Source organism: Dendrobates tinctorius, unplaced genomic scaffold, assembly GCF_039654945.1.
Source record: "Dendrobates tinctorius isolate UK_male_01 unplaced genomic scaffold, ASM3965494v1 ptg000071l, whole genome shotgun sequence".
Classification (NCBI taxonomy): Eukaryota; Metazoa; Chordata; class Amphibia; order Anura; family Dendrobatidae; genus Dendrobates; species Dendrobates tinctorius.
This window is the reverse complement of record NW_027361739.1, coordinates 15,591,906-15,616,132: the sequence shown is the minus strand read 5'-3', so window position 1 is coordinate 15,616,132 and position 24,227 is coordinate 15,591,906. Positions and strand designations below refer to the sequence as shown.

The 24,227-nt window shown below is 44.1% G+C and overlaps 1 protein-coding gene across 2 annotated transcripts in view; it reads right to left on the bottom strand.

The window, feature by feature from the left end:
- The window catches only part of VAPB (VAMP associated protein B and C), a 58,547-nt gene that overhangs the window by 19,562 nt on the left and 14,758 nt on the right, over nucleotides 1-24,227 (bottom strand). For both annotated transcript variants that reach the window (XM_073582446.1, XM_073582445.1), the window contains exon 2: nucleotides 2,665-2,817. In XM_073582446.1, the coding sequence (XP_073438547.1) occupies nucleotides 2,665-2,817 (153 nt within the window). The remainder of the gene's footprint in view (nucleotides 1-2,664; nucleotides 2,818-24,227) is intronic.

Below are 24,227 nucleotides of genomic sequence, written 5' to 3'. Positions count from 1 at the left end.
AGAAATCAGCCTTTGAATTTATATGGAAATAAATTTTGTTATTATTTTATTGGATTAATATCTTTATTTTTAATAGGGGGGAGGGGGAAGTTATTCAAATTTTATGATTTTTTTTTTTAATATTTAAAACTTTTTTGTAGTCCCTTTCAGGGCACTTGAATCATATACTGCTATTGTATACAGTCTCCTATAAAGCCCAGCAATGCATTGCGTTTCTCAGGTACACTGTCACACCACTAGGCCCCCGGCTGCATTGGTGGTAACCCTACAGGACCCAGCGATTACGTGATTAGACTGACAGCGGCATATCTGAGGTTAAAAGCAGAAAGTGAAGCGCTGGTCCACTTTGCTGCTGTTAGAAGCAGGCGCTGACTGGGTACCACAGCCATCATCTGCTATACGCCCGCTCCCAACTCCAGGTGTACATGTACGGCGGATGTTTGAAAGGGGGCAGAAGGGAACAAGAATACTTGTGATCAATACACATAAAACAAGAGCAATTCTGGACACTTCACTGGCTCCTCTTTAAATTTAGGAATTTATTAAAAAAAAAACTCAACTATACAAGTTGAATAATCATGCTGGCGCTGCCTGGTCATTTAATTTTTACAGCACAATGAAATCAAAATCCCCAAAACAATGTCAAACACTTTTTCACTGCATTTTTCCCCAGTTAGCCCATAATATGGTTAAAGGGAATCTGTCACCTCATTTTTGGCCTATGAGATGCAGCCATGGCCATCAAGGGCTTATCTACAGCAATCTGTAATGCTGTAGACAAGCCCCCTATGTAACCTGAAAGATAAGAAAAATGAGTTAGATTATACTCACCTGGGGGTCCGGGCCGGTCTGATGGGTGTGGCGGTCCGGTGCCTCCCACCTTCTAGCGATGACGTCCTCCTTCTTACTTCTGCTGTGGCTTCTGCGCAGGCGTACTATATCTGCCCTGTTGAGGGCAGAGTATAGTACTGCAGTGCACAGGTGCCGGACCTCTCTGACCTTTCCCGGCGCCTGCGCACTGCAGTACTTTACTCTGCCCTTAATAGGGCAGATATAGTACGCCTGCACAGGAGCCGCAGCAGAAGTAAGAAGGAGGACGTCATCGCTAGAAGATGGGAGGCACCAGACCGCGACACCCATTGGACCAGACTGCCGGTGAGTATAATCTAACTCATTTTTCTTATCTTTCAGGTTACATAGGGGGCTCATCTACAGCATTAAAGAATGTTGTAGATAAGCCCCTGAAGGCGGTGGCCGCACCTCATAGGCCAAAAATGAGGTGACAGATTCCTTTTAAGTGACTGGCATCATACAAGTACAGCTTATCGCACAAAAAACCTATATAGTCGCAGCGGGAAGAGGGAGAATACGCCACTTGTCTCTATTTGGGCTTTGCTTCCGTCAAATTCTACAGATCTCAATGAAGAGAACTGTGAGGAAGCACAAACTTCTCCACCGATTTTACTTAGGAAAACTTTCTCCCAATGTGCAAGGGTCCCAGGGGAGGTAAAAAAAAAAAAAAAATGGGCGCATTCCAGGTGTATGATGTTTCAGTCCTTCCTGCAACTGTCCAATAGGAACAACTATTGTACAGTGGGTATGGAAAGTATTCAGACCTCTTTAAATTTTTCACTCTTGTTTCACTGCAGCCATTTGGTAAATTCCAAAAAGTTCATTTTCTCTCATTAATGTAGACTCTGCACCCCATCTAGACTGAAAAAAAATAAAAAATAAAAAAAAACCAACAAATGTAGAAAATTTTTGCATATTAAAAAAGGAAAACCGAAATATCACATGGTCATAAGTATTCAGACCCTTTGCTCAGACACTCATATTTAAAGGGGTTGTCCGGGCTTTTCACATAATCTCAGTACATATCTGGGCTGCAGAATTATGACAATAAGTAATTTACTTTCTGTCACTAGTGTGCACGGTTTTCTAGATATTCTGAACAGAACGTCCAGGGGGGGGGGGGGGGGGGGGTGTTATGGCATTGAAATGAGAACTAGTCGTAACCTCCTACTCTACTCCAAACATTCCCTCTATAGCAACAACCCCACCCTCCATAGCTACAGGCCCTCCCCGTCCGCATGAAGAATCGTCCTGTATTGTGACCATTCTTGACTGGCCCAGCCAGGGCCCTGACCTAAACTCAATTGAGCAGGTCTGGAGAGACCTGAAAATGGCTGTCCACCAAAATTCACCATCCAACCTGACGGAACTGGCGAGAATTTGCAAGGAAGAATGGCAGAGGATCCTCAAATCCAGGTGTGGAATACTTGTTGCATCATTCCCAAGAAGACTCATGGCTGTACTAGCTTAAAAGGGTGCTTCTACTCAATACTGAGCAAAGGGTCTGAATACTTAAGACCATGGGATATTTCAGTTTTTCTTATTTAATAAATTTGCTAAAATTTCTACATTTCTATTTTTATCAGTCAAGATGGGGTGCAGAGTACATTAATGAGAAAAAAAAAATGAACTTTTTTGAATTTATCAAATGGCTGCAATGAAACAGAGTGAAAAATTTAAAGGGGTCTGAATACTTTCCATACCCACTGTACATTCATGCCCATACTAGGCAATCAGATCCAACATCTTTACTTGGGGAGCAGTTGCTGGAAATCACATCCAGTTTTCTGGATATAATTACAAATGACTCACCAGATACATTGATTGAGGAGCCGGCATCGATGACCCCGCTGTTAGGTCGCACACAGTACCGGCGAGGTGCCGTGGTCTTCACTTTGAAACAAATGTTTTTTTCTGTTGGGTTCATGAGTTTCAGGTTTGTTGTTACAACATCTGTGAACGGACCTGTAACAGAGAGAAAACGGACCTGTAAAAAGGGGCTGAAAATAGGAGGACCTCCATCATCCCAACCATCACTAAATGTGCTGCTAATACATCTACAGTGGACTCTTCTGGCCACATATGCTCTTCAGGGATCTGGCAGAATATTGTCTAGTCTAGGTGCAAGCTGAGAGCAGGGTGAGCCATGTATGAGATTTGTAGCCTCTAAACAAACACCCTCATTCACTAACAAGCAAAACACTTGAAAAATGGAACTTGCATAACAAACAAGGTCTAAACTGGACCATTCAAAAGTTTACATTGACTACTGAAGTGGCCAGAGATGCTTGTGGGACGGAGTTTTTTTTTTTTTGGTTCAGGGGAGGCCTGGCTTTGGAGGCGTAAGGCCGCCCTATCCGCAACTCCTGTTGCTGGACTGACTCCAGTCTTCTAAGTCCTTAATTTGCCTCTCACACTACAGCTAATGCCAGTAAAAATGAAGACCACCACTAGCAGCCAATACTTACCTCTCTTCAGCGAGCATTACTTGTTTACTCAGGAACACCGACTCCTCATTGCCCATGCAGGAAGCTTGCAAAATGGAGTTGGCTCTCCTGGCTCAGCGTTTCCGCTCTACAGCGTCAGAGAAGGAGAGTGTCTCCAGGGACTCACCGCATCCCTTCTTGACTGCTGAAAGTATGTTTCCTTGCTGTTGGACTGATAGCTGTGATGCCAGGGCCCTAGATTCCACAAGGACTTTCTCACCGCACACGATGGTGACCACAGGACTTGCAGCTTCCACACTGAAGTGTGTCACACATGATCAGAATGGCCCTCAGCCCCGTTCCCTTGGGTTTCCGTCACTTCCTCTCTGCCCCCAATATGTACGGACTTTGTCCCATCCACAATTCCTATTATAATGGTAGGGGGGCCATCCTCTGCAGTTCTGTGCCCTTCCTTCTCCTGGGTATATCGAAGGAGACCCACCACATGAAACATCTTCACAACATGAAAGGGTATGGGAAGATCTTTGAGCACATATAAGAGCCATTCCAACTTCAAAGGACATGGAAAACTAGGTTTCCAGAATGGATTCTTAATATAAAGCTACGTTCACACCGCAGTGTTTTCGTCAGCATTTCACATCAGTATTCATATGGCAAAATCAGGAGGGGAGCAATTAGAGGAAAAGTATAATAGAAACACGTCACCACTTCTGTATTTATCACCCACTCCTGGTGTTTGGCTTACAAACACTGAGGTAAAATACTGACCAAATACTGAACGTGTCCTAAAGCAGAGACAGCTTACATAAGAGGGGAGATGTAACAGTGAACAGAGAGGGCGATATCCAAGGAATTACAAATGGCTTCTATTAACCCCTTCATGACCAAGCCTATTTTGACCTGAATGACCAGGCTATTTTTTGCAATTCTGACCAGTGTCCCTTTATGAGGTAATAACTCAGGAACGTTTCAACGAATCCTAACGATTCTGAGAATGTTTTTTCGTGACATATTGGGCTTCATGTTTGTGATAAATTTAGGTCGATAATTTTTGCGTTTATGTGTGCCTAAACATTGGAGCTCCCCCACAAGTGACCTCATTTTGGAAACTAGACCCCCCAAGGAACTTATCTAGATGCATAATGATAACTTTGAACCCCCAGGTGCTTCCCAAATTGATCTGGAAAAAAAAAAAAAAAAAAAAAAGAAAAAGTACTTTTTTTCCACAAAAATTTTATTTTAGCCTCAGTTTTTTCATTTTTACATGGGCAACAGGATAAAATGGATCCTAAAATTTGTTAATCAATTTCTCCTGAGTACCCCGATACCTCATATGTGGTCATAAACCACTGTTTGGGCGCACGGCAGGGCCCGGAAGGGAAGGAGCACCATTTGACTTTTTGAATGGAAAATTAGCTCCAATCGTTATCGGACACCATGTCGCGTTTGGAGAGCCCCTGTGTGCCTAAACATTGGAGCTCCCCCACAAGTGACCCCATTTTGGAAACATTATGGAACTTATCTAGATGTGTAGTGAGCACTTTGAACCCCCAAGTGTTTCACAAAAGTTTATAACACAAAGCAGTGAAAATAAAAAATAATTTTTTTTCCTCAAAAATTATTTTTTAGCATGCTATTTTTAATTTTCCCAAGGCTAACAGGAGAAATTGTACCACAAAAGTTGTTGTCCAGTTTGTCCCGAGTACGCTGGTACCCCATATGTGGGAGGGGAACCACTGTTTGGGAGCACGGCAGGGCTCAGAAGGGAAGGAGCGCCATTTGACTTTTTGAAATGCAAATTACTTCTAATCATTAGCGGACAACATTTCGTGTTTCGAGAGCCCCTGTGTGCCTAAACATTGGAGCTCCCCACAAATGACCCCATTTTGGAAACTAGTCCTCCTAAGAAACTTATCTAGATGCATAGTGAGCACTTTGAACCCCCAAGTGCTTCACAAAAGTTTATAACGCAGAGCCGTGAAAATAAAAAAAAAATTTTAGCCAGCAATTTTTTTTCACAAGGGTAGCAGGATAAATTGGACCCCAAAAGTTGTCCAGTTAGTCCTGAGTACGCTGGCACCCCATATGTAGGTGGGGACCATTGTTTTGGCACACGTAAGGGCTCGGAATGGAAGTAGTGACATTTTGAAATGCAGACTTTGATGGAATGGTCTGCGGTCGTCGTAACGTTTGCAGAGCCCCTGATGTGCCTAAACAATAGAAACCCCCCACAAGTGACCCCATTTTGGAAACTAGACCCCCCCAAGGAAATGCTTCACAGAAGTTTATAATGCAGAGACATGAGAATAAAAAAAAAAAAAAAAAAATTTCCACAAAAATAATTTTTTAGCCCCCAATTTTTTATTTTCCCAAGGGTAACAGGAAAAATTGCACAACAATTTTAGGGGTCTAATTTCTCCTGAGTACGCTGATACCCCATATGTTGGGGTAAACCACTGTTTGGGCACACGTCGGGGCTTGGAAGGGAGGGAGCACCATTTGACTTTTTGAACGCAAAATTGGCTGGAATCAATGGTTGCACCATGTCGCGTTTGGAGACCCCCTGATGTGCCTAAACAGTGGAAACCACTCAATTCTAACTACACTCCTAACCCCAACACACTCCTAACCCCAACACACTCCTAACCCCAACACACTCCTAACCCCCTCCTAACCCTAACCCCAACACACTCCTAACCCCAACACACTCCTAACCCCAACACACTCCTAACCCCAACACACCCCTAACCCCAACACACCCCTAACCCCAACACACCCCTAACCCCAACACACTCCTAACCCTAACCCCAACACACTCCTAACCCTAACCCCAACACACTCCTAACCCTAACCCCAACACACTCCTAACCCTAACCCCAACACACTCCTAACCCTAACCCCAACACACTCCTAACCCTAACCCCAACACACTCCTAACCCTAACCCCAACACACTCCTAACCCTAACCCCAACACACTCCTAACCCTAACCCCAACACACTCCTAACCCCAACCCCAACACACTCCTAACCCCAACACACTCCTAACCCCAACACACTCCTAACCCCAACACACTCCTAACCCCAACACACTCCTAACCCCAACACACTCCTAACCCCAACACACTCCTAACCCCAACACACTCCTAACCCCAACACACTCCTAACCCCAACACACTCCTAACCCCAACACACTCCTAACCCCAACACACTCCTAACCCCAACACACTCCTAACCCCAACACACTCCTAACCCCAACACACTCCTAACCCCAACACACTCCTAACCCCAACACACTCCTAACCCCAACACACTCCTAACCCCAACACACTCCTAACCCCAACACACTCCTAACCCCAACACACTCCTAACCCCAACACACTCCTAACCCCAACACACTCCTAACCCCAACACACTCCTAACCCCAACACACTCCTAACCCCAACACACTCCTAACCCTAACCCCAACACACTCCTAACCCTAACCCTATTTCCAACCCTAACCCTAATGGAAAAAAAAAAAAATAATAATTTCTTTATTTTGTTTGTTCCTGCCTATGGGGGTGATAAAGGGGGGGGGGGGGTATTTACTTTTCATTCGATTTTGATCACTGTGAGAGTGTATCACAGTGATCAAAATAAATGAATGGAAATTGCAGCCGGCGGGCGCACTGTGCAAGCGCCCGCCATTTTCCAATATGGCGGCGCCCATGGTCCGGGACCACGGGAGCCATAGCGGCACTCGGTGAGTACCGGAGGGTGGGGCGAGCAGAAGGCAGGGGGAGCGGAGGGAGCAGATGTCGCTGTCAAAGTGGCAGATCGCCCCCGTTAACCGGGGGGGGGGGGGGGGGATTTATTGGTGTCACCAGCCATGTCCGATGCTACAGCAGCGTCGGACATGGCTGCATTGTAATATTTCATCAATTTTCATTGATGAGATATTACTATCGCTCTGATTGGCTGTTTCACTTTTAACAGCCAATCAGAGCGATCGTAGCCATGTGGGGGTGAAGCCACGCCCCCCATGGTGAAGTACAAAGCCCCCTGTATCTGCGGGTCAGGTGACCTTTCAGTGACCTAGGTCAGCCAACCCGCAGGGGGGCTTTAAAGTCATGACGCCACATAGGCGTCACTGGTCAGATTGGCACCAGTTTTCATGACACCTATGTGGCGTCATTGGTCGTGAAGGGGTTAAGGCTAAGTTCACACTAGGCGTTTTATCTGTTTTTTTTTGGTGCCTTTTTTTCCAATTTTCAGCTACGTTTTACAGTACCAGCAAAGTCTATGAGATTTCAGAAATCTCATGCACACCGCACTGTGTTTTTTAGTCAGTGTTTTGTGCTTCGCATGTTTTTTTGGACACAGTACATGTCACTTTAAGCATTTTTTTCACCCATTGACTCGAATGGGTGGTGAAAAAATGCAGGTATCCTGTTCTGCTGCCTTTTTTGTGCCAAATCCTGATTCTATGGAATAGGACTTTTTTCAACACTAAACTTTATCAGCATGCACAACAGGCAAATCTAGCATGCCAAAACAGCAGCAAAAAAAAAAAAAAACGCAGAGAAAAGCCAAGGAAAACATGTTTTTTTTCTGCAGCTTCTTTCCTGTCAAGATATCAGATTTTACTGCAGGAAAAAAAAAAAAAAAAGAGTTGGAAAAAAAGCATAGTATGAACTTACCCTTACTCAACAACTGAATGAACAAGCCAATCCATTTCTACTCGCTCATAAAAGCAGATTACAAAATCCTCACGAGATGGTACACTACCCAAAGTTACATGCTACTTTACCTTCTGTCCGAGACACCTGCTGGTGATGTGAACAAGAAAAAGGCACCTTGCTCGAAATTTGGTGGGAGTGCAGTAAGATTAGGTATTCTCAGCATACCAGCTAATCACAGAATCTGCAGCGTGTGCGCATACCGTAACTGTCTGCTCTGTGATCCCACGACACTGGCTGTTGTCCCAAGTACCCTCCATGGCCGAATGCTACTTGGAAATGGTTGATATTTACAGAATGGAATAATTGTCTGCTGAAAGCTCTGGACATTCAAATACATTCAGGAAACTCTGGGGGGGCTCAGAGTTTGTTTCCTGACTCACCAGATTTTCGTACTATTTTTCAGTAGGCACCGTCTACTCTTTGCTGGACCTGGGTTGGAGCTGTGCGAACATACTATGATACACATACTGTCTGTATCCTCCTCATCCTACCTCCCCCTCTCTCCCCTTCTTCCTTGGTGCGCCTTCCCTGCCCCCTTTTTCCTTTGTATTTTTATTATTGTCTTTACACTGCGTTCCAAATTATTATGCAAATTGGATTTAAGTGTCATAAAGATGTAATTTTTTATTTTTCAAATAATCTCATTGATGGTAATGTGTATCAGGGCTCTTTGGATCACTGAAATCAATCTCAAACGCCTGTGATAATTAGTTTACCAGGTGAGCCCAATTATAGAAAAATGGTAAAAAGAAAAGAAAAAATAATCCAGCTCACCGTACTGCCTTGCTGGTAGAATCCAAATCCTGCGCACGGATTTGACTAGGCAATCAATCAATAGTGGAAAAGAAAAAAAAGAAATTCCAGCGCCAGAAATGAAAAATTAAAAATCCATTTTATTGTGCAATGTATATTAAAATTCCAGCAGGTACAGCATACTAGTCGGATGACTGCAGAACAACGCGTTTTGACGCCTCAGGTCTTAATCATGTTTAAGACCTGAGGCGTCGAAACGCGTTGTTCTGCAGTCATCCGACTAGTATGCTGTACCTGCTGGAATTTTAATATGCATTGGCACAATAAAATGGATTTTTAATTTTTCATTTCTGGCGCTGGAATTTCTCTTTTTTCTTTTCCACAATTATAGAAAACTACTTAAGAAGGATGTTCCATATTATTAAGCAGGGCACAAGTTTCAAGGAATATAGGAAAGAAAAAGGATGTATCTGCTGTCGAATAGTGTCACATAGTGCAATGACTTGGATTATATATGAAAACATTACATATTTCATGAGAACTTAAGCGTGATCATCGTACTGTTAAGAGATTTGTGGCTGATTCTGAGCACAGACATCTTCGTGCTGATAAAGGCAGAATGAGGAAGGTTTCTGCCAGGCAAGATTAAGGGAGCAGCTGCTACCCAGCAAAGATATTTGAAGCTGCTGGTGCCTCGGAAGTCTCTCAAACCTCAAGGTGTAGGATCCTTCAAAGGCTTGCTATGGTGCATAAACCTACTATTCGGCCACCCCTAAATAGTGCTCACAAGCAGAAACGGTTGCAGTGGGCCCAGACATACATGAAGACTAATTTTCAAACAGTCTTGTTTACTGATGAGTGTCGGGCAACCCTGGATGGTCCAGATGGATGGAGTAGTGGATAGTTGGTGGATGGCCACCATGTCCCAACAAGGCTGCGACGTCAGCAAGGAGGTGGATGAGTCATGTTTTGGGCCGGAATCATGGGAACCAGCTGGTAGGGCCCTTTACGCTGTGTACCCACATTGCGGATTGTATGCGTTTTTGCCACGGAAACACTGCAAAAATGCATACAGAACGCACCCCATGCATTCCTATGGCATTCCGCACATGCTGTGCTAATGCTGCGGGTTTTTTTCCGCGGCGGAATCGCATAGCGGAAAAAAAAACAAAAACACAGCAGGCTCATTATTTTTGCGGAATCACCGCGATTCCGCACACACAGGAATGCATGAGCTCCGCTTACTTTCTGCAAAGTGAGCGGCTCATGTGCGGATGGTACCCACGGTCTGGAGGAGAGGAGACTGTCCTGCAGGCCCTGGGTACCATAAACCTGTAAAAAAAAAAGAATAAAAAATTGTGATTAACTCACCTTCCGGCGTCCCGCACAGCGTCCCCAGGCATCAGCGATGCTCCCGCCAACTCCCGTTCCCAGTAATGCCTTGAGGCAAGGACCTGCGATGACGTAGAGGTCTCGCGAGACCGCTACGTCAAAGGTCATTGTCGCAAGGCATTGCTGGGAACGGGAGCATTGCTGAGGCCTGGGGACGCTGCGCAGGACGCCGGAAGGTGAGTTTATCATGATTTTTTATTTTTTTAAATTATTTTTAACATTCTATCTTTTACTATTGATGCTGCATAGGCAGCCTAAATAGTAAAAAGTTGGTCACAATTGTCAAACACTACAGGGGTTGGACAAAATAATGGAAACACCTAACGTTTTGGCATCACAATCTTCGAACGTTATAAACTTAGAAACCGTGACATATGGTAATGTTTTGTGGTTGATTATTTGTGTTATGTGATGTGTATGTAAATTAACTGTTTGTTTTGCAGAATTGTAAGAACATTGACGAGAACCTGATACCAATGACAGACCTCTCGGATTTTCAAAGAGGCCAAATTGTTGGTGCTCGTATGGCAGGCGCTAGTGTAACAAAGTGCCCGAATGTTTGGCGTGTCAAGAGGTACTGTCTCCAAAGTAATGACTGCGTTTGAAAGAGAAGGAAAAACGTCCGCAGCAAAGCACAGGTCCGCCCGAAAGTCGAAGTTGACAGAGAGACCGTCGGACTCTAAAGCGAATTGTGAGAGAGGATCACAAGACCACGGCTCCGAAAATCACTGCTGAGCTCAATGAACACCTACAGAACCCAGTTTCCACGAAAACTGTTCGTCGGGAGCTGCACAAATCTGGATTCCATGGAAGAGCTGCAATTAGAAAACCGCTGCTCTCAATGACAAATGTTTCCAAGTGTTTAGAGTGGTGTAGAAACCTCCAGAATTGGTCCCTCGAGCAGTGGAAACATGTTATATTCTCAGACGAATCATCATTTACCCCATTTCCAACCTCCGGCCGGGTGTACGTTTGGAGACAGCCGAAAGAAGCATTCCATCCAGACTGTCTTCTCCCAACAGTAAAACATGGCGGAGGTTCTGTGATGATCTGGGGTGCTATTTCGTGGAGATCCGCCGGGCCTATGATATCCCTTCATGGAAGAATTAACAGCCGAGATTATTTAGGCATTTTGGGCGACCAAGTGCATCCTATGGTTCAAGCACTGTTCCCGGAGGGGAACGCCATCTTTCAGGATGATAATGCACCAATTCATACAGCTAGCATCATTAAAGCATGGCACGAGGAACATTCTAATGAAGTTGAGCATCTCATCTGGCTCCCACAATCCCCAGACCTCAACATTATTGAGCATTTATGGTCGATTTTAGAGATTCAAGTTAGACGTCAATTTCCGCCGCCACTGTCGCTCAAAGAACTGGAGGGTGTTTTAACTGAAGAATGGGCTAAAATTCCTTTGGAAACAATTCACACCTTGTATGAATCCATACCTCGGAGAAGGTGGACCTACACCATATTAAACTAACTTTTGTTGATGTTTCCAGGTGTTTCCATTATTTTGTCCAACTCCTGCATGTTTGCCGAGTGTGACCAACCTGTCAATCACATTCCAAGCGATGCTTCAAATCGCTTGGAATGCGCTTGTTTTCGCGGGGAAAAACGCATGCGAATTCCAGTCGTTTTTCCCGGGGCGGGAGTTGCGGAAATTTCCACAGCATCTCTGCAACGTGGGTACATAGCCTTAAGGTTCTTGAAGGTGTGAAAATGACCTCTGCAAAGTATATAGTGTTTCTGACTGATGACTTTCTTCCATGGTATAAAAAGCAGAAACGTGCCTTCAGGAGCAAAATCATCTTCATGCATCTCATGCTGCAAAGAATACCTCCGAGTCATTGGCTGCTATGGGCATAAAAGGAGATAAACTCATGGTGTGGCCACCATCTTCCCCTGACCTCAACCCTATAGAGAACCTTTGGAGTATCATCAGGAAAAAGATCTATGAGGGTGGAAGGCAGTTCACATCAAAACAGCAGCTCTGGGAGGCTATTCTGACTTCATGCAAAGAAATACAAGCAGAAACTCTCCAAAAACTCACAATGGATGCAAGAATTGTGAAGGTGATATCAAAGAAGGGTTCCTATGTTAACACGTAACTTGGCCTGTTAGGATGTTTTGGAGTTAAATAGCTTTTTTGTTGAGTGAATGTGACCTCCTAATACTGCAAATTCCACAAATGAGCATTTTCAGCTCTTTAAGGCTATGTATCCACGTTGCAGAGATGCTGCGGAAATTTCCGCAGCATTTCTGCAACTCCCGTCGCGGGAAAAACACAAGGAATTAACATTCGTTTTTCCCGCGATTTTCGAGTTCAGAATAAAAGCGCATTCCAAGCGATTTCAAGCATCGCTTGGAATGTGATTGACAGGTTGGTCACACTCGTCAAACATAGTGTTTGACAAGTGTGACCAACTGTTTACTATTGAGGCCGCCTATGCAGCATCCGTAGTAAAAGATAGGATGTAAAAAAATTAAAAAAAAAATCGTGATAAACACCTTCTGGCATCCCGCGCAGCGTCCCCAGGCCTCAGTGATGCTCCCGTTCCCAGCAATGCCTTGCGACAATGACCTTTGATGACATAGTGGTCTCACTATACTGTAGCGGTCTCGCGAGACCTCTACGTCATCACAGGTCCTTGGCGCAAGGCATTACTGGAAACGGGAGTTGGCAGGAGTATCGGTAAGGCTGCGTGGGACACCGGAAGGCGAGTATAACCCGATTTTTTATTTATTTTTTTTTAGAAGGATTTGGTACCCAGGGCCTGGAGGACAGTCTCCTCTCCTCCAGACTGTGGGTACCAACCGCACATGAGCCGCTCACTTTGTGCATGGTGGGCATAGCCACATGCGGAAAGTAAGCAGATCTCATGCATTCCTATGGGTGCGGAATCGCGGCGATTCCACAAAAATAATGAGCCTGCTGCGTTTTTTTCCGCAATGTGATTCTGCCGCGGAAAAAAAGCAGCATTAGCACAACATGTGCGGAATCCCATAGGAATGCATGGGGCGCGTTCTGTATGCATTTTCGCAGCATTTTCACGGCAAAAAACACATACAACCCGCAACGTGGGTACACAGCCTAAAACATATCAAATGTTTAGAAATTCTACTGTGCCTAATAATTTGGGACAGTGCATTTTGAGTTTTTGTTCATTTTGGAGATTATACTGTTATCATTGGGAGGTTTCTTAAGATTCGATGTATACTCTAACGAGTGATGACTTTTATTAGACTGACTGTCATTTGCACTGACCATTTAGGAAAATCAGAGAAAAATATCATTTGTATAATAATTTGGAACGTGGTGTATAGAAGCATACTGTACCTAGCAAATGTTTTTCTTATGATTGATTCTCACTCTGTAATAAACATTACCATTGCCTATTTTGTCTTCTTTAAGGCATCTGCCTCTTCGTCTTATAATGGTCCCTAGCTGCAGTTTTGTTTGTTATTGCAAGAAGTTTTCATTGCTCACATTTTGATCTGTTAGGCTACTTTCACACATCCGGTGTGTGGGGTCCGGCGGCGTGCGGCGAAAAGCCGGGCCGCCGGATCCGGCCTGCAGCCGTGACACCGGATGTGTGTGCGGCGTCTGATACGGCTCGGACAAGATTTAAAGGAGCCGCAGGAGGAGGTGGACAGAGGCAGCCAGAGAGACAGCTGCTGAAAGGGAGGTGAGGGGAGGGAAGGAGAGGGGAGGGGAGAGGAGAGGAGAGGGGGTTGGAGAGAGAGAGAGACATGTGGGGTTAACACTCAGTGTCCAGGCGAGAGAATCTCTCTCTCTTGCCGGGCACTTGTGGGGTTAACCCCACAGAGAGATCTCTCTCTCACCCAGACACTGAGTGTTAACCCCACAAGTACCCAGCGAGAGAGATCTCTCACAAGTGTCCGGGTGACAGAGAGATCTCTCTCTCTCGCCGGGCACTTGTGGGGTTAACATTCACAGAGTCCGGGCATGCGCTGTGGAAAAAGCCGGTCCGGCGCTGCAAAAAAACGTTACATGGAACGTTTTTTCCAGACGCCGGACAGGCTGTTTTTGCCGGATCAGGCAAAAACCGGATACGCCGCATAGGTATCCGGCGCGATGCGGCAATAATGAAACTGAATGGGGGGAAAACCGGATCCGGTGGCAACAGGCGCCGGATCCGGTTTTTACACTTTTCGCCGCATCACGCCTGATGCTGAAAACCGGATGTGTGAAAGTAGCCTAAAAGTGGCCTTTTCATAAAAAAAAGATTGAACACAAAAACGTTTATTACCATCACTGTTTTCTCAGTGTAAAACAGTAAAGCTGGGAGCAGTGAAACATGGTGCTTGAGTGAAGGGAAGGAGCAGAGCCTAGTTTTCTCAGCTGATTATCTTGTGACACTTGCATGACAGGTTTTCCACAATGTATTACATTAGGTAATGTACTACACAGCACAACCAGGGCGGGCCTTCTGATGGATGACACCCTGCGAGATACCTTGGCCCCAGAAGCAGAGGCGTTAAAGGATTTTTCACTCTATTTCAGTATTTAATATAGCCTCAACCCCCCTGAGGAAGCCTGCATAGGCGAAACTTGTTGGGCAGACTGTGTGTTGATTTTATTCAGCTTTAGTGCTATCTGCGCACACTATGAAAGTTAGCTACCAAAATGATACCGTATTAATCCATGGGCTGTAAGCCATGGTATAGGTAGGACAGTATATATCTCATAGTGCAAGTAAATTAGCAAAGTGCATAGGACTTCAAAAACGTACGAGTCAAAATTAAGACACAGGTTCACCATTGTCATTTTAATAAATCTACCGTTTTTTTTAAAGATAATCAATAAATGTCAATTTTTAATAGGACCCTGTAATTGGGTATATTTACCTTCTGGGTAATTTGGTATTAGACATTTTCATCCCTAAAGGGGGGGGGGGGTGTGTACACCCATAAGCTAATTGACACTGCTGGAATGGCGCTGCAACCTGAGGAGAGTATAGGTCATGTTATTTTACTAGGGGGAAACATAGGGATTGAGAGGGCAACCATTTTAAGAATAATGATGGTCACAAGTGTTGTGTGCCAGACCATCTGTGGTGGCCGCTTCAGCTTGATCACACAGGTCTGGCCACTATATATACAGTGAATGGAAAACAATAAGAGTATACAGACGATATATAGGAGGAGGACACAAAGCCACAAGAAAAACATGCAAATTCCTCATTGGTCACAATAGGAGAGGAGGTAGCTCAGTAAATAACTAAGGCTGTGTGCACACGGGTGCGGATTCTGCTGTGGAATTTTCCGCGCAGATTTTGCTAAATCTGCAGGTAAAATGACCTGCGTTTTACCTGCAGTTTAAGGGTGTGTGCACAACGCTGCGGATCCGCAGCAATTTTTGCTGCGGTGTACAGTACCATAATATCCTATGGATATTAAACACCGCAGTGCAGACGGTGCGTATTTGCTGCGGTTTCTAAACCGCAGAAAGAATTGACATGTCAATTCTTTCTGCGGATTCCGCTGCGGTTTGCCATCTCCTCCATTGTGGAGATAAACCGCAGGGCAAAACCACAGAGCAATCCGCAGGTAAAACCGCAGGTCTTTTGACCTGCAGATTTACCTGCGGATTTTACAAAATCCGCAGAGCATTCCGCAGCGTGTGCATGTACCCTTAGTGCAGATTTAGTGCAGTTTTTGTGCGGATTTCCCCTGCAGTTTTCACCTGCAGATTTCTATAATGGAGCAGATGAAAAACTGCTACAGAACTGCACAAAAGTAGTGACATGCTGCAGTTTTAAATCTGCACCAAATCTGTGCGGAAAAATCTGCAGCATGTGCACAGCGTTCTTTGTTTTACATAGCCTTAAATGGTACTGTACATCACTTGCAGTTTTGCAGGGCCAAATCTGCTGCAGAACTGCACCAGAATCTGCACCGTGTGCACATACCCTAAAACTGCAGGTAAAACGCAGGTCATTTTACCTGCAGATTTATCAAAATCTGCGCGGAAAATTCAACAACAGAATCCGCACCGTGTGCACATAGCCTCACTGGAAAAGTCTAAGGCTGTGTGCACACGTTGCAGATTCTGCTGTGGAATTTTCCGCGCAGATTTTGCTAAATCCGCAGGTAAAATGACCTGTGTTTTACCTGCAGATTTAGTGCAGTTTTTGTGCGGATTTCCCCTGCGGATTTCTATAATGGAGCAGGTGGAAAACTGCACAAAAGAAGTGACATGCTGCAGTTTTAAATCTGTGCGGAAAAGTCTGCAGCATGTGCGGTTTTTGTCTTACATAGCCTTAAATGGTACTGTACATCACCTGCAGTTCTGCAGGGCCAAATCTGCTGCAGAACTGCAGAAGAATCCGCACCGTGTGCACACACCCTAAACATGCAGAGTATCTGAAAGGGCAAGTTTTTAACATATGAGAGCAATGGTATGGCTATATAGATGCCTTTTCACCAAACAAAAAAAAACCTCTTTTGTAGAGCTTCAATGTGCCAGTCATGCGAAATCTGGAGTGGACCCCTTGTCAAATAAGGATGGAAGTGCACAGGGAGAAGCGGCCAAGTGCACTGACACTCCCCAGTGATCTTCCATCCTGATTTGCATTTGGCTTCGATGCTAGATATCTCATAACTCAAACATCGACTCTCGCCAAAAAAAAAAAAAAAAAAAAAAAAAAAAGGATCGTTTTAATAGGGGACAAGCACCAACACCAATACAGTCATGCCACTACTTATATATATATATATATATAAAAAGAAAGGTGATGACAGGTTCTTGTCAAAGAAACACTCTGGTGATAAACAATCGTACAAATTATCTATATTGTAGCATCCAACTGTTGCCGTCTCCATGAGTTTAGGGCTAGTGAAGGATGCAGTCATATAATAAAAAAAAATGTCTGTTTGAAAAAAAAAAAAAAAAAATAGGCCACAGGGAAAATTCGCTTGGAAATAACAAAAGGAGCATTACCTATGATCATTAGAGAAAATTCACCCAATGGGATCTCCACTGATCACCACAATGAGGAAACCCAGTCTCCAGTGCGACCCTTAAAGGCTGGAGGAGTCCGATTTCAGAGGCAGCCAAGCATGCGTCTTAAAAGGGGTTTTCCCCTGAACAAAAGTTGATTTTCATCAATAGATTTAAAAGAAAATAATAACTTCCACAATCAGAGGTGTTTAATAGAGTATATAGACAGTACAGCATGGGATCACAGCTGATTCTTTCTATGAAGCAAAACATTGCTTAAGAACAGGCAGGGAAATGTTTTACCTCGCAGAAAGAATCAGCTGTGACCCCACGCTGTCCTGTCTGTATACTCTCTTTTCCTTTCTCCCCAGCCCAGGAGCTGTGGTATGATGAGACCATGTCCCTGTACAGTCAGACACGGCCATTACACAGTACACAGCAGGGGCACACTTATAAGATCATCTCAGCACAGGAACATTTTATTTAATCACATCCAATTGTGGAAATTATTATTATTCCAAGATCTATTAATTAAAAATAACTTGTATGTGGGAAAGCCCCTTTAACAATCCATTCAAAGTCACAGGCACTGGCAAAAACAGCCAAGCAGAGACTGGAAAACTGGAAATGATGATTACCCATCATCTCCCGTCACATTTAGCATGGTTTATGGGTCGATTTTTACCACGGTGATTAAATTTAAAAAAAAAAAAAAAAACCATCCGCTTTACTTCAAAAACACCACCACACCTGTCCATATGATGTGCCTGCATTACAGCTCAGCACTGATCACATATTATGGCTGCAATACAATGGATGGACAGGTGTGGCACCGTTTTCGGAAAAAAAGGGGACATGTTTTTCTAATCTGGGACAAAATGTTTACCTTAGGAAAAAAAGTTAAAAAAAAAAAAAAGTAAAAAAAAAAAAAAAAAGTATACATTACCTAAACAATAGTCTGCCAGCAAAAGGAATGTGGCTCCAAAACAAAAATCTTAACATATTGAAACCCGCCAAACTGGATTTTCTGGAGTCTAAAGCATGCACATTTGAAGCCATGATTTTCCAATCCTAATAAATCCTATCAGTCAGAGAACAAAAACCTCCTGTAGGCACTGGGTGATACATTATGCCAGATGGAGAACCTAGGATCTCATATGCACAAGATCTGACACCCATCGGGGCAGCATCAACACTAACTCTTCAACATATCAATGGAAGACGACCTCAAAAAGTTACCCTCTGTACTGCCTTATGTTAACCATGCGCTCATATCTATGAGGTATTACACAGGAGCCTTGATCTCCACTTCAAAACCTTTTCTGCCCACCTCAGCAATGTCAGACCTATATATAAAGCTGGAAATGGTCTCCCACTGGATATAGCACCTTCTAAATTAGCTGCAAGAAAAGAGGACTCGAAGGTCAAAAGAAATCAATGAAAGAAGTGGATCCAGCATGACGGAAGGCAATCTACCAGATGTGTAAATGATTGTGACCATGCCGTTCCTCGTCATCATGACCCATAGTATCCAATATATGCTTGTTACAGCCATTGCTTAAAATTATGTCATTAGGACAATTTTCCCTTATGTCACCGACTCCGTTTCTCTTTGGGAGGGGATGAAGCCATTATGGTAATATCAATTAATAATCATAGACACAAATACCAGTCAGCGTTAGAGCGGTGTCTTCATTGTTGGGTGATCGAATGGAGCGTGATCAAGTAACTTATCAAGGATTTTGGATCATTTCTTTCAGATGCCTCTTCCTTACCTATTTGGTGAAATGTAATAATTATACAGTTTAAGTGTGTCAATCAATGGTTCTGATAAAGTGATGGATTACGAAAAATATATCTATATGCTCGCAGGGAGCTTTTTTTTTGGCGTTTTTTTGGTGCAGATTCTTCACCAAAATTCACATCAAACAGGTTTAAAATCTGCTCACATCTAGGTTGCTTTGAACTTGAATGGAAAAATGTCCCTTTAGTGCACATTATGGATTTGTTTTTTTTTCCCTCACGTGGTATAAACATCTTTCAGGTCACTTTTTTTTCCACAATTCTTATTGTGATTTTTGATGCAGCTTTGACAAGGCTTGCCACAAATATGCAAAAAAAAAAAAACCTCACTATAATGTTACACTTCATGGTATAGTTTAAAAAAAAATCAACACTAGCTGAAGAGCCCGGCGTCACCCGGGCATAGTAACTAACTACTGGCCTGCTCTCTGCCTCCGCAGCACCGGGAGGCGCCGGTCGGGACGGTGACACCCATCGGACCAGACCCCCCGGGTGAGTATAATCTAACTCTTTTTTTCTTCTCTTTCGGGTTACATCGGGGGCGTATCCACAGCATTACAGAATGCTGTAGATAAGCCCCTGATGTCGGTGCTGGCAGCTCATAGTCGAAAAATGGGGTGACAGGTTCCCTTTAAGTGCACAATGGCACAAGTTTTGATAAATCCACAATATTTGCACTGAAACACAGTAGGATAAAATTTAGGAGCACAAATTCTACATTAAAACACAGCGTATTAAGAGGCTATTTTCTAAGTGATATATATAGCTATAGACACACAAATACATATCGGATTCCATAATGGGGATGTGGCGGTTTTCACACTTCATAAATACTTGCCGCCTGATCTCGCACATGTTGCGGTATGATAATAAAACACGCCGAGTAACGTAATTAGCATGGACGAGGCTTGGCTACAATTACACAAGTTGGCAACCGTTGCAAGTTTATTTATACGAACGCTACTTTAGAAAGGCTCCCAACGTCTCCCCCCATTGCACTTTTATCTGTCAGCTGGGCTCACCCAGCCCTAGCAAGGTAAGAGAGAAACTTGAGCCCTCTCTGGGAAACAAAACCCAGAAATTTCATTTTACAAGAAGCAAATAATGACAGAGCAACATGCACTGGGGGAAAAACATGACTCTTCTGCATGTTGCCACCTCTCCATGTAATGTCTGTGCACACTTAATCCCTTCCACCTTTGGCCCTATGTCAACACTGCCTGTCAAAAGACGTGACCCCGATACTAATACAAAAAAGAATCCCAGCATGTACCCAGAGCCCAGAAATATGGAGTCCAAGGCAAAGTCTGTTTACTGTCACATCAAGGAGACAACTTATTAACGAATGGAGAAATGTGGGAAGCATAGTGCTTGTAAACTCATACAATTTTCAGCTCATGAAACTATTCGGTAGTTCTTTAAGTATTCACACTGTTATTCACAGCTTATTGCCTTGGAGACCGATCACTTCAGAACAACCAAACATGTGCAGTGCTTACTAGCTCTTTTCTACTGAGCTTATAAAACACTGTTCTGAAGGTGGCCAGGACAGTTGGTCCGCACCATTACCTACTATTCCCTGCCAGCTGCAGCGCTTACAAGCCCGAGAACAATGTGGTCGGTCTCCTAAGAAATTAGTTATAAAGAAAACAAAACAAAAAAAACAGTAACATCTTAAGAACGGCTGCACGTTTCAAAAAGCGGTAACTTGCAGAAGGGCTTATTTTTTAGAAGCACTCTTTAACAATACCTATCTATAAAGATGGGAATAACCCTTTAAAGTCACTCTTAAGGCTCATTCACACATCAGTGTTTGTATGCCAAAGCCTGGAATTGAACTTACCGAGAAAAAAATATACCGTAATTGAAAGACTGACTCCTGTTCTTTGTTTTGGAGACACTCCTGGCTTTAGCATACCAATACTGATGAAATACTGATCAAAAATACTAATGTGTGAACGAGGCCTTAGTTGATACCGGGAACTGATCCACATAATATTAGAGTCCCTGTATAATGTAACTACTGCATCATATGTCAGAAGTTCCTGCTGGACTAGCCCCTCTTAGACACGTACATATAGATCTGGTCAGTAGGTAAAAGGTTGTCTATGATGAATTACCTCATTTAAAGGGGGGATAAGCTTTTGAGAGAATCAAAAAGTGTTGTGTGACTAATTGCAGAGTTGCAAAAACTTGAGCTTTTACAGCAAATTTTACTGAGTGTGTGTCGTGTGGTTTTTGGCTGCATGATTTTGACCTGATGTCTGCATTTACAGTGAAGCATGTGCGCGCTGCCTTTAAATGTCTAAGGCACTGCAGTAAGCCCTATTTAAATAAAGCTGAGTTGTAGTACTAGACACCACCACACAAAGAGGAGGCGCTGTTTTCAGAACAAAGCAGCCATGTTTTGTTTAATCTTTTTAAAACCTTTTTAAGCAATGGGCATAATGAAAAGCCTCTTGGCACAGCCATTATTAGGTGAAGGAGTGGGGTGGAAGTTTCCAGATAAAAATTCCCTGGTAGCATGAGAAAGACTGTAAACGAGCACAGTAGATAAGTCGCACGGCTCACAATGACCTCTTGTTGCCACTGCTTGTTTCCAAGGGGATCGCCCAGCAAAGCATGCCAAACGCTCAGCGGCTTTCTAAAGTTTGTCCACTTTTGCTGGTGCAAAGAACCTGTACCAGCACATCAGCCCTACACCTGGTGCCATCCAGAGGGCGGGCAGGCTGTACACGCTGGCGAGGTCTAAGTTCTATGTCCAGAGCTGATAACGCAGCTGTAAGGAGCTGAATGGTTCAGGGCTCCGCCATGAGTCAGATAAGCAATCACACCGCCAGGACTGCTCCTTGTTATTCACTTTACGTTTGCCATTCAAAAGGCAACTGCCCTTGGCAAGACGGGGTTCATTAATAGAACTGGGTACGGACATAATCCAAGACTTACCACAAAAGGGCTTATCAAGTACATCTGACGGAAATCACGGATGTACACACCGGGATCTGGCAGCATACAGATGTGTGCACTGCAGTATGTATTAAGGCCCCATCTCACATAGCGAGATCGCTAATGCGTCACCGATTTTGTGACGCAACAGCAATCTCACCAACGATCTCGCTACATGTGACACGCAGCAGCGACCGGGCCCCCTGCTGCGATATTGCTGATCTTGCTCGAATGTCCTGGGTCATTTTTTCATCATCGGCATCGTGCTGGCCAGCATGCATCGCTGTGTTTGATGCCGACGAGCGATGTCGTTGGCTACGCAGAAATCATGGACGCAGGTGGGAGTCGTCAGAACAGCTGCTGTGTGACAAGGTCCCAACGATCCTAACCAGGTCGTATCATTGTCGGGATCGCTGGTGCGTCGTTGAAGAGATCTCCCTGTTTGACATCTTACTAGCGATCATTTAGCGACGCACCAGCGATCCCTACCAGGTCGTATTATTGACGGGATTGCTGGTGCGTCGCTATGTGAAACGGGACCCTTAGATTGTAAGCGCTGCACCACATACCCAGACTGTGCCAGGTATCATCCTAGCACATACCAGGCCAATGAGTGTCCGTAAAGTGATAACTGCAAAAGGAAACCAGTCTACAGGTCGCCAATCACCCACTGAAGGGAGGCATAAAAAGCATCGTATGGGTAGCACATCACCCTGTGATGATATTGTAAGGACACAGCCATCATTTTAGCAAGTGCACAGAACATACTTCACCCTGTCTAAACAGGACAGTAACAGACTGTCCTGCATATAGCCAATCACAGGCTGTTTAATGGTATAGAGCGGTCTGTCTAAAGGGACAACCATCTGTTTGAAAGGTATGTCCATTATTTAAGAAAAAAATGGTTAAAAGGGAATGTTACCAGGTTTTTGCCATTTAAGCGGAGAGCAGAATAAAGTAGTGACAAAGACCCTGACTCCAGTGACGTACTACTTACAGGGCAGCTTTATGTAGTTTTGAGAAAATCACTGTTAGCAGATGATCATCACTAGAGGACTAGTAAACTTGCAGCCAAGTAGTGCTCCATATTCAAGAGCTCTGTCTAACCCCGCTCCCCCACCACATATAGGCCGCTTTCTGCCTATGCATAGTATACATAGAAAGCTTCCAGTCAGTGGCGTGGAGGCGGTTATACAGAGCTCAGCATTAAGAGAACTGGTATATTTGCATCCGATGAGACAGGTATTTTATCAAAACTGCAGCAATCTGCCCAGAAATTGACATCGCTGGAATCAGGGTCTCTGAATCTACATTATGCGGCTCTAAGGTGGGGGTAGAAAAAAAACTGGTGACGAACTCCCTTTAAAGAGAATCTGTCACCTCCAAAAACACTATTTACCTGCAGATATTGGGTTAACCTACAGGTAGATAGTGTTTAAAATCATGTCTGACTAGCCACTAAAATGTAGTTTTATTCTCCCTGGAGCTGCTCGCTTCCAATCATCAGGGTGGGCTAGGGGGTCATTAGTCAGTGCTTACTATACAGCGAGAGCAGTAATAAGTCCCCGAACCAGCCTGGTACATTTTCAGTAAGTGACAAGAATGTCATATTGGGGGGTGGGGGAACCACAATAGAGGCCTTTACACACAAAACACCAAGTATTTGGTAGAACTAATGCTTTAGTAAAAACAGATATTTGGCATATAATTTACAGCCCGCGTGCCTGACAAGCTTGCAGGCTGTGTACTCTATTACGTGTAATGTGACTGAACCTACCCTATCTGCACAGTGGCCAACGCACCCGCTCAGGATCGCCAATGTTCCTCCCACCAGTCTGCTCTCCAGTGAACCATTGCTGAGGCTGCAGAGATTCCCTGGTGATGTGATTCCACAACGTACAGAGCAGCTGTGGAAATGACAGGTGCATGTGAAGTGGGGACAGAAGATGCCCCCTGTCTAGAATAATCCCACACTCCAACAGGACACTTCTGCACGGTCTATTTATAAGGACCATATTCCGCACCCAAGTCACCGACTGGATGGGCTTACAAGATAAAAAAAAAAAATAAAACATTAGAAGGGGTTGTCCGGACACTTAACATGTTTTTACACATCGCTCAGAATGGTGTGAAATAAGAGTAACAATCATCAGCTTACCAATCGCCTCTCACTTTGAGTCACCCGGCAAGCTTTGGACTTGCTGCTCCATTACTGCTACAGCCAGTGATTTGCTGCAGCGGTCACATATTGGTCCAGATGAGAACGTATAAGAGGAGTAATCCCTGATCAACCTGTGTAAAGGCCCTTTTACATTTAGCGATGCACCAGCGATACGACCCGG